We start from the raw sequence: 15,408 nt of genomic DNA, 5'->3' as shown, positions 1-15,408 counted from the left end.
TTCACTTGAAGGAAGACGTGGCAGAAACTATAGCACTTTTAACTTGAACTTGAGTTAGAGTCACGAGGCATACAAAATTAGAGATTCTCTACATCCTGCTGCTGTATTCTTAGGAATCAGAGAAGAGTGTGATTGGAAATTGTGAACCATCATTTAAACTCTAACTTGACTGGTCCATGTGGAACAACGAGGAGACAAAATTAACCTGTTGAGAACAGGGACGGGAATGAAATCCAAAGCACGTGATGCACTAACAGTTTAAAATGAACAGTCATTTTGATGGTCAATATTATATATAGATCTCTGTATTTCTTTAAAATGATAGAACAGATGTCAATAAAAACTTTTGAGTCTTTCTCATTTGTATATTTATTCATATCTCATACATTTTTAAGCTGCCATAAGAAAGCAAATCAAAAACAAAACAAAACAAAAGAAAAAACCAAAACACACACACACACTCACACACACACACACACACACACACACACACAAAACTGAAATTACTGTGATCTTCTGGAATGCTCTGATTTTTTTAGAAATATTTTTTGATACAGCCAAAACAGAAACAAGTGAACAAAACCTTCCCTTCTTTGATGGTAGGAGTATAGATGAGTTTCTAAAATGTAATTTAACTGCATTGTGACAGTGCTGTAATTATATTCTTTTAACTGTTACAACTCTCAACTTATCATTTAAGTTTCATTCATTTAACTGAAAGCACAAATAAAGTGAATTGGTTACACTGTAAGTGCACAGCTGACACAGAGCCCTTTATCTGTACCCGGGTCAGGACAACAAATACCTTAAAAAGACAGACAGATGATGCAAGCTAGGTTTTAGGCTAAAATGCATGATTTAAACTGGACCAAATGACAAAGCTATGCCTGCCTTGTCCCAAAACATTCAGAGACAATTTACTTCAAACACCTGTGCTCCTCAAATTCACGTAGAGCTAAGGAGAGACTCATGTATTTCACTGCATTAAATGCTATAAATAGAATTTCATGATCTCTAGGTTTATTTTAATTCCCATCCTTTCATCTGAAACATAGACATAGTTACCTAATGGGGCTAGAAGCAGAATCTGGGTCCCTTGCCATTACAGTTCCGATGATCGTCCCTACTTCAATATCTTCATGAACTTCAAACAGGTAGGACGATCTGCTAAAAATAGGAGGTTCATCCACATCTTCTACAGAGATTTTTACAATTGTTGTATCTTTAAATGGTCCCAGGTAATAAAAACGTGGATCCACATGGGTATTTTCTGCTTCGACCTTCAGAGTGTAAAGTCTTCGGCTCTCATAGTCAAGAGGCTGTATAAATAAGTAAATCATCAAATTAGAGTGAGGGAAATTGGATTATATGTTCCTTTCAAGTCACACTGTGATTTTTAAAGCCTGGTTGAGTTCTGTCAGGTTGTTCATTAAGTGTAAATAATTAAAAGCAATAAAAAATAGTAATATAACCTTTACATATTGGATAGGGTTCAATTTTTACTTTTTATGGATTGAATGTGTAATACTTCAGAACATAGGAAAATTAGATTTTAAATCTTGGACCCATTGGAAAGGATATTAAAACCTATCTTACAATGTGGTGACTAGTTATAAAAAAATGGGCTAGGACACCGTGTTGTGTTTATGTGTGCATGTGTGTAGGCTGAGGTGTTGGCTACTGCTTAATGTTTGTAAGCAAAAAATTCAGTTATCTTTTTATGTTTATGTTGTGATATTTCCATTCAGTTTAATGGCATGGTACTACATAAACTATAAAATTTTGAAAACTAATATAAAACTCTCAACAGTTGGGGCATCTGGGTGGCTCAGTGGGTTAAAGCCTCTGCCTTGGGTTCGAGTCATGATCCCAGGGTCCTGGAATTGAGCCCCACATCAACTCTCTGCTCAGAAGGGAGCCTGCTTCCTCCTCTCTCTGCCAGTCTCTCTATCTACTTGTGATCTCTGTCAAATAAATAAATTAAATCTTAAAAAAAAAAAACCAAAAAACTCTCAACAGTTGTAGGAAACACCGAAGATAAGGAAAACCTTGAGTAAAGAGAACAGAGAAAAACTTAGTAATTAGGTTACATTATGAAACAAAATTCTGGAACTTAAATATTGATGTAGTTTAACCTTCACAAATATAAAATCAAGCGCCTCCCCTCTCACGCCTCTAAAAGGTACGTTCTGTTAACAGAAAAAAAGACATTGTTGATTCACAGTCCTTCAACCTTCCTTTTTTTTTTTTTAAATCTGATAAACTGTAGATTCTATTTGCATTACTATTACTTTCCAGGCATGAAAACCAACAAAGAAGCCACATCGTCCTTTGTTGGTCACCGTCCATTTAAAACCCTTTGGTTGTGTATCTTGGCTTTTGCAACAGAATTTCTGGATAGTTTCGCCATTATTCAGTGTTTTCAGTAGTTACTTCGTGGAATAGAATTTGTAGCACATTTCTTTTGGATCTTTCCCTGGGCTTTATTTTTTTCTTATAATGGTGGTATTGACTCTACCATAAAAACAAAACAAAACAAAACAAAACTAGTTACCTTTAAACTGTATCACTGAGCATATGTTAGCAGAAAAGTTTAATTTATGTAGCAGAAGGGAAAATGTGAACAATTAAATTATCTTCCAGAATACACTGTCTCTTTTTATTAGCAACTCTAATTATTGCTTCCTACATCTGCATAGACGGCATGCTACTTTTTATGCCTCCAACTGTGATGATATATTGCCGTTATTAGCTATTAACTGATTTTTGCTGCAGAATATAAGTTGTTATGGGGAGGGGGCTTTTATTCAGGTGATTCAGAAATAGAGTCACGCATCTATTAATTTGTCTTTTAAACTTTGTAAGAACTTGGGTTTCGTGCTTCAACCAACAAAAGTATTTGGTCAGAATGTCCAAGATCTTTGGCTTTATGTTTCTCATACTTGTGCACGACATACATCACATCAGGACTGATCCTGACATCTCCTAATGGATAATGTGTGAGTGGAGAGCACATAATGAAATCTTTATTTGCTAAATGGGCAGGTGCTTATTTATACAGAGGCTGGGCACCTTTTTCACAGTTATGATGCCTTCCTGTGTGTCCTTCTCAGTTATGATGTCAAACATATCAGTCCCATCGCCATCAATGATTCGGTACTCTACTTCTGCATTTTTCCCCGTGTCCGCGTCTGTTGCTTTTACGCTCCCAATAGCTGTGCCAACTGGGGAAGATTCGAGAACTCGGAGGTGGATGGTGTCTGCAAAATATATAGAAAAGGGAGAGGAGGAGAGAGGAAGAGATATCTCAATAGAATATTCAAGAGTAAACTGTGTATGAGAAAACATTCCAAATCTAGAGCTCTACATCAATGTTGATTAATTAATGAGTTGAATACACACAGTGTGGATAACATTAAATTAAGGTCTAGGAATGGAAAAAGTGGAATTTGGGAGGCTTGGGTCTGTGCCTATTACAAATACTGAGTACCAATCTCTAAGAGTGTTAAGAATTCTGGTTTGAAAATGAGCACATTGTCTTTCTTCTTTCTTTCTTTTTTCTTTTCTTTTCTTTTTTTTTTTTTTTTTTGCATTTGCACAAATAACTAGAGATCAGCTTTGAGTGCGGGGAGGTACCTATGTTTGCTTCTACCATCACAACAAATCTCAGGATATACAGTGAATATTTAAATTTCATTGTTTCTCCTTTGTTGTATTTAGTTATTAACTACCTTTAGGTTATTTGAGCTGAAAGACAGAACATTACAAAATTCCATGAATTCAGCTGTGATGGAGAGGAATCCTATTTTCCAGTTGTGACAGGAGAAACAAAGGGTAGTCTGTAGGAGAAATACAAGGAGGCCCTTCACGGTGTCACTGTGAAAACACTCAATTCTGACAAACTCCTCTCTGTTCCACAGCAAAACGAGAATTTAGCTAAGCCTCTAGTGTACCTAGATGTGCTTCCAGTGGGAACAACCTCTACTGCTAATGAGATTTATGTTCTAACACCTGATCGTAAACTACATATTACTGACAGATTAATCGACCTGAAGCACACTTCTGATTATAGCACATTCATGCTCATAAACCCTAAGTAATTCTCCTTAATATACACAATAAAGCCCAGACCTCTTAGCTAGTCATGCTCTCGCCTGAGTGTATCTTTCCCAGTGTATTTTCCTTTAGTCACTTCTCTGAAAGATTTGCGCCATGCTGGACATTTCAAAGTGTGCTTGTCAAAACTTAATTTCCTAAATATCTATGTTTTTCACAAGCTATTTCACTCACGTGAAATTCTTCCCCCACTGTCCTCTCGTAATCACAATACAATTTATCAGATCTGAGGAAATGGCACTGTTAGAGTGTTCAGTAAGTGTTTGGGGGTTGTGCTCCTCAAAATTCATATACTGATGCCAGAACCCCCATTCAGTACCACAGAATGTGACTGCATTAGGAGACAGGGTCTTTAAAGAGGTAATTAAGATTCAATAGGGTCATTAGGGTGGGCTCTAATCCAATATGGCTGGTGTCATTACAAGAGTAGAAGATCTGGACACAGGCACAGAGCAGAGACCGAGACCGTGTGAAGACACAGGGAAAAGATGGCCATCTAGAAACCAAGCAGAGGCCTCAGAAGAAACCGACCCTGCTGCTCTTGAACCTCAATCTTGGACTTTTAGCTTCCAGATCTGTGGGAAAACAAACTTCTGTTGTTCAAGCCACCCAGTCTGGAGCACCTTGTTATGGCAGCCCTAACAACCTCACACAGGCACCTCTATCTGCTCAGTTTGGAAAGTTGTTTCCTAGAAGACATCAGTAAGACGTGGCTTCCGCAACACCCCAATTAGTCTCAGCCTGTTCTTTTTTTGTTTGTTTAACATTTTCCTCTCCATCTATTTTTGATAACATGTTACTAAAAGCAACTCTCGATTCATTCCTTGGCTAGTGTCTTACTGGCTCTCTACCTTTGCTGTTTCCTCTAGAAGTCCCTGTCCCTGCATATTGAGATGGCTCTCACTCTCTTCCAGCAGACGACCACTCAACCGTGACCTCCTCAGAAGCTTTCATCACTAACCTTACTGAAAAAAGCAACCATATTGAAAAAATCCTATTTTCTTCCTAATACTTGCAACAGCTAGTTGTTATATTATTTACTTATTTATTTCTATGTACCATGAAGATGTAATGCAAAACAGGGACTTGGTATTTTTCTGCCATTATTTTCTCTTTCTATTTCTTTAAATGTAGTAGCCACTATATACTGATTTGTGTATTGGATAAATGAGAAGCTTTCTAAATTACCTACCCACAGCTTTACTCGACTAAATCCAATCAAATCTCAGATACTCTCATCACACACTGTGGCCATAGTATCATTTTGAAAACAATGCTCTTACAGATACTTATTCAGAGCTTCAAACTTCTTTGATTGGTCCCATTATACTTAAAATAAAACATACATAAGCTTGTCCTCCATAAATTGGCTTCTCTGTCCTGTCATCCACTCTCTTAATTAACATTCTCTACAACACTGGTCTTTTTTAGATTTAGGTTTCTCGAAACACTATGCTTTTCTTATTTTGACTTTTCTTATTTTGACTTTAAGATTTTCAACTCTTTGCCTGGCTGCCTCTGACTCTTTCTTTTGAAAATATCTATTTCACTATGCCTCTATCGCAGAACATCATCAACTCAACCTATTTACTGCAAGAATTTTCTTTTAAAAAATTAAATTTTATAGAAGCAGCACTTCGATTAATTTATTATATTGTAGCAGAAATAACTTCTCTAAAATACAAAAATAATATCACTGCTCTACTGAAAGCACTTAGTATTGATGTTGGAATAATTTTTTAAATTTCATTATTTAGTTTATAATATCTATAGAAGTTGCTTTCTTTTTTATTTTTTTTAAGATTTTATTTATTTGTTCGACAGACAGAGATCAATAGTAGATGGAAAGGCAGGCAGAGAGAGAGGAGGGGAAGCAGGCTCCTCACTGAGCAGAGAGCCCGATGTGGGGCTTGATCCGAGGACCCTGGGATCATGACCTGAGCTGAAGGCAGAGGCTTTAACCCACTGGGCCACAAAGGCGCCCCTCAAAGTTGTTTTCTGATAAAATCTTCAGTATCTTGATTATCTATTCTCAGATCTAGAGAGATGTGAAATATAGCCAGAACTATTTTCAATTAATGATTAGTTAACTAGACCAAGAATATGGAATATATGGAATATTTAACAAAATAAATAAAAATAATATGAATGATTTGATTGATATATATATTAAATCTCCACAAACCACCTAGAGAATATAGATTTTTTTTTTTAAGATTTTATTTATTTATTTATTTATTTTACAGAGAGAGAGAGAGATCACAAGTCGGCAAAGAAACAGGCAGAGAGAGGGGGAAGCAGGCTCCCTGCTGAGCAGAAAGCCCGATGCCGGGCTCGATACCAGGGCCCTGGGATCATTACCTGAGCCGAAGGCAGAGGCTTTAACCCACTGAGCCACCCAGGCACCCCTAGATTTTTTTTTTTTTAAGCAGACATTAAGCACTGAATCTCATTTGATCAAGAATTAAATTATTAGACGTTTGAATAAATTTTAACAAATCAGTATCAACTCTCTGACCATGCTACAATTAAAGCAGAGGTTAACATGAAGAAGAGCACTCCTAAATACTTATAGTCCTGAAAAGTTAAAAGAAAACTAAAAGTAATTCCTATGTAACAAATGGTTCAAATAAGAAACAAATATAGAGACCGAAAAATAATTGAAAAATGAGTGAAAAGAAATTAAACCATGGGGCAGGAAAAATAATTCTACTTAGAGAAGGTAATTTACAACTTTATGTGTTTTTATACAAAAAAAAGACAAGCTGAAATTAATGAGCTAAGCCTTAAACATAAGAACCTAGAAAAGAAAGACATAATAACCATCAAAGAAAAAGAAGGAAGTAATTAAAATTAAAAACAAGTTGAAAACAAATACAGAAACAAGTGTATAAAAATGTCAGAAGTTAGTTTTTTAAAGAACTGTCAAAATAAATATATATGACAAAAATGGTTCATGGAAAGGGGAGAAAGGGCAAAAACTATTAAGAATTATTTTAAAGAAATGCAACTACAGAAAATGTAGCTTAAAAGATTGGAGAATATTATGAACACTTATATGTCAATAAAATTAACTAGTTAGCTAAACTGTTAAATTCCTAAAGAAATTAAAAATATACCAATGCTACCAAAGAGGAAATAAAGTATGGTTTTAAATACAATTTAATACATGATTAAATATAATTTAATATATGATATATGATTTTAAATGATCCTTCCTCCTAAATACTAGCAGCTCAAATATTTTTTAAAAGATTTTATTTATTTATTTTGGAGAGACAGAGAGAAAGAGAGCATGCACACATGAGTGGGGAGGTGGGGCAAAGGGAGAAGCAGTCTTTGCCCTCTGAGCAGAGAGCCTGATGCAGGACTGGATCCCAGTACCCTGGGATTATGACCTGAGCCAAAAGCAGAGGATTAACCCCCTGAACCACCCCGGCACCCTTATCAGCTCAAATATTTTTAAGGAACATTCATGAAGCCGAAAATTCCTTATTATCAGTTCTTATGTAAATTTTCCTATAGAAAAGAAAAATGAGGACTCTTTCCGAGCTCATTTTGAGATTAATATAACCCTGATACCAGCACCAGACAAGAGTCCATGGTTATATAGTGTGGATTAAGATTCAAGATCCACCACACCTAATTGCATAACATTTAGCAAGTTCATTTTTAAAATTTTTGACCCACCAACATTTACCAACATTTTTTTTTTAAAGATTTTATTTATTTATTTGACAAAGATCTCAAGGAGGCAGAGAGGCAGGCAGAGAGAGAGAGGAGGAAGCAGGCTCCCTGCTGAGCAGAAAGCCCGATGCGGGGCTTGATCCCAGGACCCTGAGATCATGACCTGAGCCGAAGGCAGAGGCTTAACCCACTGAGCCACCCAGGCGCCCCACCAACATTTTGAGTTAGTTTTCACCAACACATGTGAGCTTAGTTTTTGGAAAATGTTGTTTTAATCACTTTACTATTAACTAATTCCAATTCGGATTTCACCGGCTTTTCCCTAAAAGCCTTTTCAGAGGAGTGTATGAGTGGCTCAGTCGGTTGAGCATCTGACTCTTGAGTTAGGGTCAGGTCAGGATCTCAGAGTCATGAGGTCAAGCCCTGCATTTGGCTCTGCACTCAGCACGGAGTCTGCTTGAGATTTGTTCTTCCCCTCTCCATCTGCGTCTCCCAAATCCCCTCAAAATAAATAGATAGATAAATAAATAGAGCCTTTCAGAGATCCTGCTTTGCATTTGGTGGTCATGTTTTCCTACTCCCTCAAATCTGTGAGAACTTTTCAGTCTTTCCTTGTCTTCAATATCTTCTATATCTTGACGCTTTTAAGGAATACTGGTCAGTTACTCTGTAACATGTCTTTCAATCTGGGACTGTCTTATATTTTCTCAATTAGATTGAGGTTTTCCATTTTTGTCAACAGTACCCAGAAATGATCTATTCTCAGTGTATCATATATCAGGGAGCAAATGATGTCAGTCTGTCAGTTAAGAAGGTATTTCTGTCAGTTTCCACCATTATTAATAAGCAATTTTTAAAATAATGAGTGCATATCTTGGGAAGTATACTGTAAAATTATGCAAATATTGTTTCTCCTCAAAAACCTGCCCATCAGTTTTAGTACTGATCAGTGATCTCCTCTGCAGTAATTAATACTGTGATTTTCTAATGATGATTTTCTATTTTGTTGATTCTTTTCACATTTACTACTTGGAATTCTCCTGAAAGGAAGAGTTCCTCCTTCTCCCCATTTATTTATTAATATTAGTATACATTTTAATCAGTATACACTCAAGGACATTTTATTTTATACTGTGTATTTTAATCCACTAATATCCTATATATTGCTTTGTGTAAATTTTTACAGGTTTCTTCCGTGGGTGATCTTTTCAGTTGTTTATGATGTCTTTTCAACATGGCTCCATCACTTTATGTTAAAACTAATTTCAACACTCAACATGGGGAGGAACTCACAACTCCAAGTCAGGAGTCAAATGCTCTACCAACTTAGCCAGCCAGGTGCCCCATCACTTTTTCTTTTCTTTTTTCTTTTCTTTTTTTTTGAGTCCTTCCCTTAATATCTGGCATCACAAAACGTTACAGGTTCATCTTATATTTTCTTTGACCAAGCCCTAAAATCAGCTATATCTCAAAGTCCTTGCTCTATTTAATAGAAATAGAACCATAATTTTGGATATTATGTGGTATTCAAAGACATATAATAAATGGAATAAGTCTTGATTCATAATGTGAAATGCGTCAAAAAGCCAAAGGAAGGTAACTCTTTGTATTTGAAATAAGAAACTTAATTATACCTTTGATATAAAAATAGAAATAACAGTAAGTGATAGTCTTGCAATTTGCTAATTGATCTTTGTTTTAAAAATAAAACATCTGTATCCTTCAAAAGGAATGTAGATGTTATGATTTATAATATTCGCCTTAAGTTTTTACAGCCTAAAGGGAAATCCTGTACTATAATAGAATAAATTATTTCATATTGTTATTTTCATATTGTTATAATATTAAAACTGATTTTATAAATTCATACTTAGAAACTAGCTGTATTTTTATTTTTATTTTAATTGTTGTCTCTGAAAAGGTCTAGAATTTTATTCCACCAGCATGAAACACAACCCTCGTGCCCAAATGCTGGTCACAAGAGTTTTCTATAGGTGAGCTAAATTTTCTTGGAGATTTGCTGTTCCAAATTGTAGGAATGGAAAGGAAAGTAAGATTAGGATTTCCTCAGACAGAAATTGAGATATCAGATTAATGGGAACATAGAAAAACACAAAAATCAACTTGTTACTACTGTCCATCATCTTGAAAATTTGATCGTCAATAATATAATAATTTAGTTGATTAAAAAACATTAAATCAGGCTTCTGGCAATGCAAACTAAGTAACTCAGTTCAACTGAAAAACAGTAACTATGGATCATAAATTGAGATAGAAATATACATTTGAAGTTATTAAAAATGTACAAGCCCCAAACTGACAGAAAATAAAAACCTACAAAAGTAAATAGAAACCTGTACCCCTGGGGATAAAAATATATGTTCATAAAAAATAAAAAATTAAAAAAAAAAAAAAGTAAATAGAAAACTGAAGTCACCTTTTGGCCTGAGGGTATTTGCTATTTCCATAAAATTGATTATTATTTTTATGGCCTCTTGAAGTAGGGAGGACATATATCATCCTCCAAGTCATCCACAGACTAGTTATGCAACAGCAACTGGTCTCCGCAATAAAGTAAGACTCATGTTTTGCATAGAAACATGGTCTAGGCACAAACCATTCTCACAAACTTTTACATTCATACTATGGGTTCAAATGACCCTAAAGAACTATATTTTTACAGACATAAGAACTTTCACCACTAGGGGAGACAGCTGACACCATGGCCTCCGTCAACACGAAGGGAGAGGGTCATCAGGCAGTCTGCAATGACTTCACGGAGACTCTGTGTATGGATGAGAAAAGCACTGAAATTATGCTACCTGGGAGGACCTTCTTCACTGCCTCTTGCCATCCCTTTCTTTGTCAAGTGCTTTTCAGAAAAGGGAGAGACATTAACACAAAAGATATGCTATAGCTCCATGAAAATATCATTGTAAATATTTGGCTCATAAAGATACAAAGGAAGGAAAATGATGGAGTTAGGTGCCCTAACATAAGAGCACAACGTATCAAATGCCTCAAATGTCTCCTGAGATACACACACACACACACAAATACATATAGATATACAAACATACAGATGGATATATGTCTCCATATATACTTATATGAATATACATATTCTTAGCAAACAAATAGTTCTTTAACATTTTAATGGAATATTTTATCAATAGTTTTTACAAATAAACTTTTGAAATTTCCTAATGAAAATTAATTCAGCCCTGTCAGAGGGTTGCAGAAAATTTTGCCTTGATTATGACAAGATTACTTCTTCGAATTAACATCGTAAGTTTCTTCTCTTCTTCCTTCATGTTTCAGAATAATTCTTGAACTATAAAATATTAAGTCATACCTGCATATTAATTAAATTATTTTATTGCTAAAGACAGCTTTAACCTACATAGAAGGGTGATGACATGGAGATGTGTTTAGTTCCGAGATGTGCAGTTTATCCTGCAAAGGTCGTTCTTTAATTTCCTTCACATATGCAAAAGCTTTAGTAAAAATTCTAAGCCAGATCTTTTTGGTTTCCACAATAATCCTCAAAACACACACACACACACACAACACACACACATGCGCGTGCACACACACACACACACACACACACAAACTGCTTCTAAAACTTTAATTTACAAGTAAATGTAGGCCAATAATTTAGCAATCTTTAGTAAGGGAAATATTTCTAAAATAAGACAAATGATTAACAAAGCATAAAATAAAAGGTTGTAAATCAATCTATGCCCTAATTAACAATCTCTATAAATAAAAGACAATATAGATATAGTGAAACATATTAAAAAAAAGAATAATTTCATATTGACAAACATAGTATCTCTAAAGAGTCATAAGAAAGAAAAGACAGATAAGCCACCAGAAAAATTAGTCAAGGATATGATCAATGAACAGTTTATAATAGAGGAAACAAGAAAGACAAATAAAAATACACTGGATTTTAAGCAAACAAATGCAAATTAAGGTCACGATGTGCTACCATTTTATACCTACTAAGCTGGAAAAAATTAAAGCTGACAAAACCAAGTATTAAAAGTACGTGGTATAGTGGGAACTATTATGCAGAGCTGATGGGTGTTAAATTTGGTGCAATGACTTTGGGAAATGTATTAATTAGCTAGGGCTGCTTTAGCAAAGTACAAAAAAGTAGGTGGCTTAAAACAATAGTATTTGTCTTATGGTTCTGGAGTCTAGAAGTCTGAAGTCCAGGTATCTGGCATGGCCATGATTTCCATCATGGCTATGGGAAGAGTCCCTCTTTCCCTCTTCTAGTTTCTGGTGTTTGAGAACAATCTTTGGTGTTCATTGACTTATAAGTACATCAGTCCAGTTGCACGGCTATTTTCTGCCTGTTTGTTCACATTGTCTTTCCTGTGTGAATATTTCTATGTCCAAATTGCCTTTTTTTATATGCATACCAGTCATATTGGACTAAAGCCCTAACCCTAAAGACCTCCTTTTAAGTTGATTACCTCTTTAAAGACCCTATTTTTATATAAAGGCACATTCTGATATACTGAGATTTTACACTTAAAAATATAATTTTTAGGGACACCTAGGTGGCACAGTTGGTGGAGTGTCTGACTCTTAGTTTCAGCTCAGGTCATGACCAGGATTGTGAGATCCTGCCCTATGACCTGTGTCAGGGTCCACACTCAGTAGGGAATCTGCTTGAGATTCTCTCTCTCTCCTTCTCCTTCTGTCCCTACCCAACTCGAGTTTCTCTCTCTCTCTCTCTCTCTCTCTCTTTCTAAAGTAAATAAATAAATATTTAAAGAAAGGAAAAAATTTTTAGGGGATGCAATTCACCCATAACAGGAAAGAGTATGGGATTACATAATGTGAAGTTAAATAGTAGCATAAACAAAATCCAGCAGTGCATATGAGAATAGTTGCAGAAATGCCATATGGAATTACTATTTGTAAAATTAAAAAAGAGAGAGAGATAGAGAGAGAAGAGAACCCAAATGTCAGACAGCATGAGAATAGGTAAATAAACTTTTTACATAACACACATTCCTACATAATTCAAAAGTGAAAACTGTGAGCTACAGTTACATGGAAAAAATACAGATGAATCTTAGATACATAATAAGTGGAAATAGGAATGTATTAGAAAATTATGAACAGTGGATATCATTTTCATAAACCATAAACAATCATAAAACAGTATGTTCAGTGATATATAAATGCTATATGTATATTTATAATCTCTCTATATAAACATATATATCAAACAAAATTAAATCTGAGCATCATACATGTTAACACAATCTATTTTTAAAGTCCTTGAATGATTTAAAGTGGTACTACTTATATTGTCTTATAGTTATTCTACACTATGTGAAAATTTAAAACAAACAAGCAAACCCATACACACCACAAATAGTCAAGTCGAGCAGCACTTAAAAGTATTGGTAGTGTTCCTAGCACTTGACAGATGCAGACATCCTTTTAGGATTGAACAACAAGCTTCACAAATTTCAACTACATATCCCAGATTTATAAATTATATATTGTATATATTACGTATTATTAAAATAACATATTATATAATAATATATCATTTTATGTCATTATATCATATATTTAAAAATATATTTGGGAATTATATATTCTCCATATAATTATATAATATTTTATAAATATTAATTATATATTAAGTTGTATAGTACTTTATATTAATATAAATTAATTATAAAGTAATATAAATATTATATAGTAATAATAATATGTGTAAGTGTGTGTGTGTGTGTGTTTGTGTATGTATATAAAAAACAATACAAAGAAACATGAGTATCACAGGAAAACAAAAGAAAAGCACTAAAAAGTAGCAACAATAAAAAATTCCGAAAGCAAGAAAATGAAACAAATAAAATCCTGTAGTTAAATCAGATAACAAAACAATTAATGTGGACATTTTAAAGTACATTCAATGTGCCTTAAGAAGTAAAAGTGATCATAAAAATCTTACCATATAATAACTATAAAAAGTGGCTGGGCTTTGCTGTTATAGAGCCAAATACAAGAAATGGATATTTACAATTATTGAAGTTAAAAAATAATGGATGAGCTAAACTGAAGATCATGATCATCCAAAGGGGACTTTGTGAGCAAGAGGATAAATAGAAGGACATATACACCATTGAAAACGAAGATGTAACTGTGAGGTTGGGGAAAAAAAAAAAAAACATGGATTAAAATGTCAATGGGCCTTACAAGGTAACCCCTGATGCTAGAAAAATATTGAGCTATGTCATCAAAATTTGATGATGAAATTATTTTGTACCTCGCCAGCCTATTAATCAAGTGTGATAACCGGATAAGGATAGTTTCAGACTCAGCAACTTTCTCTGTCTTTGAGCTTTTCCAAAGAACCTAATGAAGAATGTATTCCAGGAAAATAAGAGGCTAAATGGAGATATGGGAATACATGAGAACTAGACAGCTTCGTATCTAAATTACAGAAGTAAGGAGTCTAGGATGGCAGGATTTTCTGAGTTCTAAAGATTAGCCGCCCGTGTTGGAATGAGAATAGAAGGGCTCTAGGTGTGCAACCCTGAATGCTGGCAAAAGGAAGCTAAATACGACAGAGCTGCTCACCGACAAATTCTGAGCATCTGTCCACACAGCACATTGAAAACACAAAGTTGTAGTATCTGGAAAAATAAAACTTTGCTCAAGAGGATCTCTAATATTCAATAGTTGAAATTATTATACGGGAAATAAAATATCTGGCTTTGCCTGAGACACTCGAGAGCCAGTGCATGCTCTATCAAACATTTTGGCACACAAGACCAAAATTTTACATAGTTAATAGCATAGTATTTTGATATGATCATCGTGAAAATTGCAGGGAATTTTTTGGCAATTAAAAAAATCTATATATAGCTAGTGCTTCTATGAAAATGCTGTTGGGACCGAAAAAAAGAGAGACTGAGAATGGTGGAAATAAAAAAAATTAATAACATATTATTTAAATTTGCTAAAATAACTGATAGAGAAATGGGGAAAAAAAACACTGATATATTTACAACTGGGGGAGAATAGATTGAAATGTTGCTGAGCTTCCTTTTCATCAATGGTGAAAGGAAGTCAAAGATGATATATATAAAAATATTTCATCAAATAATACAATATTGCTTACATAATTGCAGCTTAACCTAGATGAACTAAAAAGTAAGTTTCAAGTTGTTTTCTGTAATGATTAGCGCTATAGGTAAGGAAGAATGGAAGAGGTGTCTCATTTTCCTTTTTTTTTTTTTTTAAAATCTATAAACAAGGCTTTCATGCAAAATATTTTTTAAAAATTCAGTAGAAAATGTTCTTGATATTAGGGATTATCAGGTTCTGGAGAAAGGTTTCCATATCATGGATCTTCTTTTAACAAATAGAGAAAGAACAAAAGAACAAAAGGTTTTATTGTTTCATTAATTTTACTGTCACATAGATTTTACTGAGTATTGTCTCTGGGAATTTGTTCTCCCACTTTTTATTTTTAGCTTGGACATTTTTGAGATTGCTTGTATTTTTAGGCACATGCTTCGATTCTGAAAATCTGTCTGTTTTAAACTTGTCATTATAGTT

At 34.3% G+C, this 15,408-nt stretch overlaps 1 protein-coding gene across 1 annotated transcript in view; it reads right to left on the bottom strand.

Annotated features, from left to right (window-relative positions):
* CDH10 (cadherin 10) overlaps window positions 1–15,408 on the bottom strand; it is a 173,986-nt gene that overhangs the window by 23,186 nt on the left and 135,392 nt on the right. Inside the window, exons 6-7 of the mRNA XM_032337712.1 lie at window positions 3,073–3,260; window positions 1,066–1,319 (exon numbers count right to left, since the gene is read on the bottom strand). Of these exons, the coding sequence (XP_032193603.1) occupies window positions 1,066–1,319; window positions 3,073–3,260 (442 nt within the window). The remainder of the gene's footprint in view (window positions 1–1,065; window positions 1,320–3,072; window positions 3,261–15,408) is intronic.

The sequence above is a fragment of the Mustela erminea genome, chromosome 3 (genome assembly GCF_009829155.1).
Source record: "Mustela erminea isolate mMusErm1 chromosome 3, mMusErm1.Pri, whole genome shotgun sequence".
Taxonomy (NCBI): Eukaryota; Metazoa; Chordata; class Mammalia; order Carnivora; family Mustelidae; genus Mustela; species Mustela erminea.
Note: the sequence above shows the minus strand (reverse complement) of the source record. Positions and strands in the feature narration are given on the sequence as shown.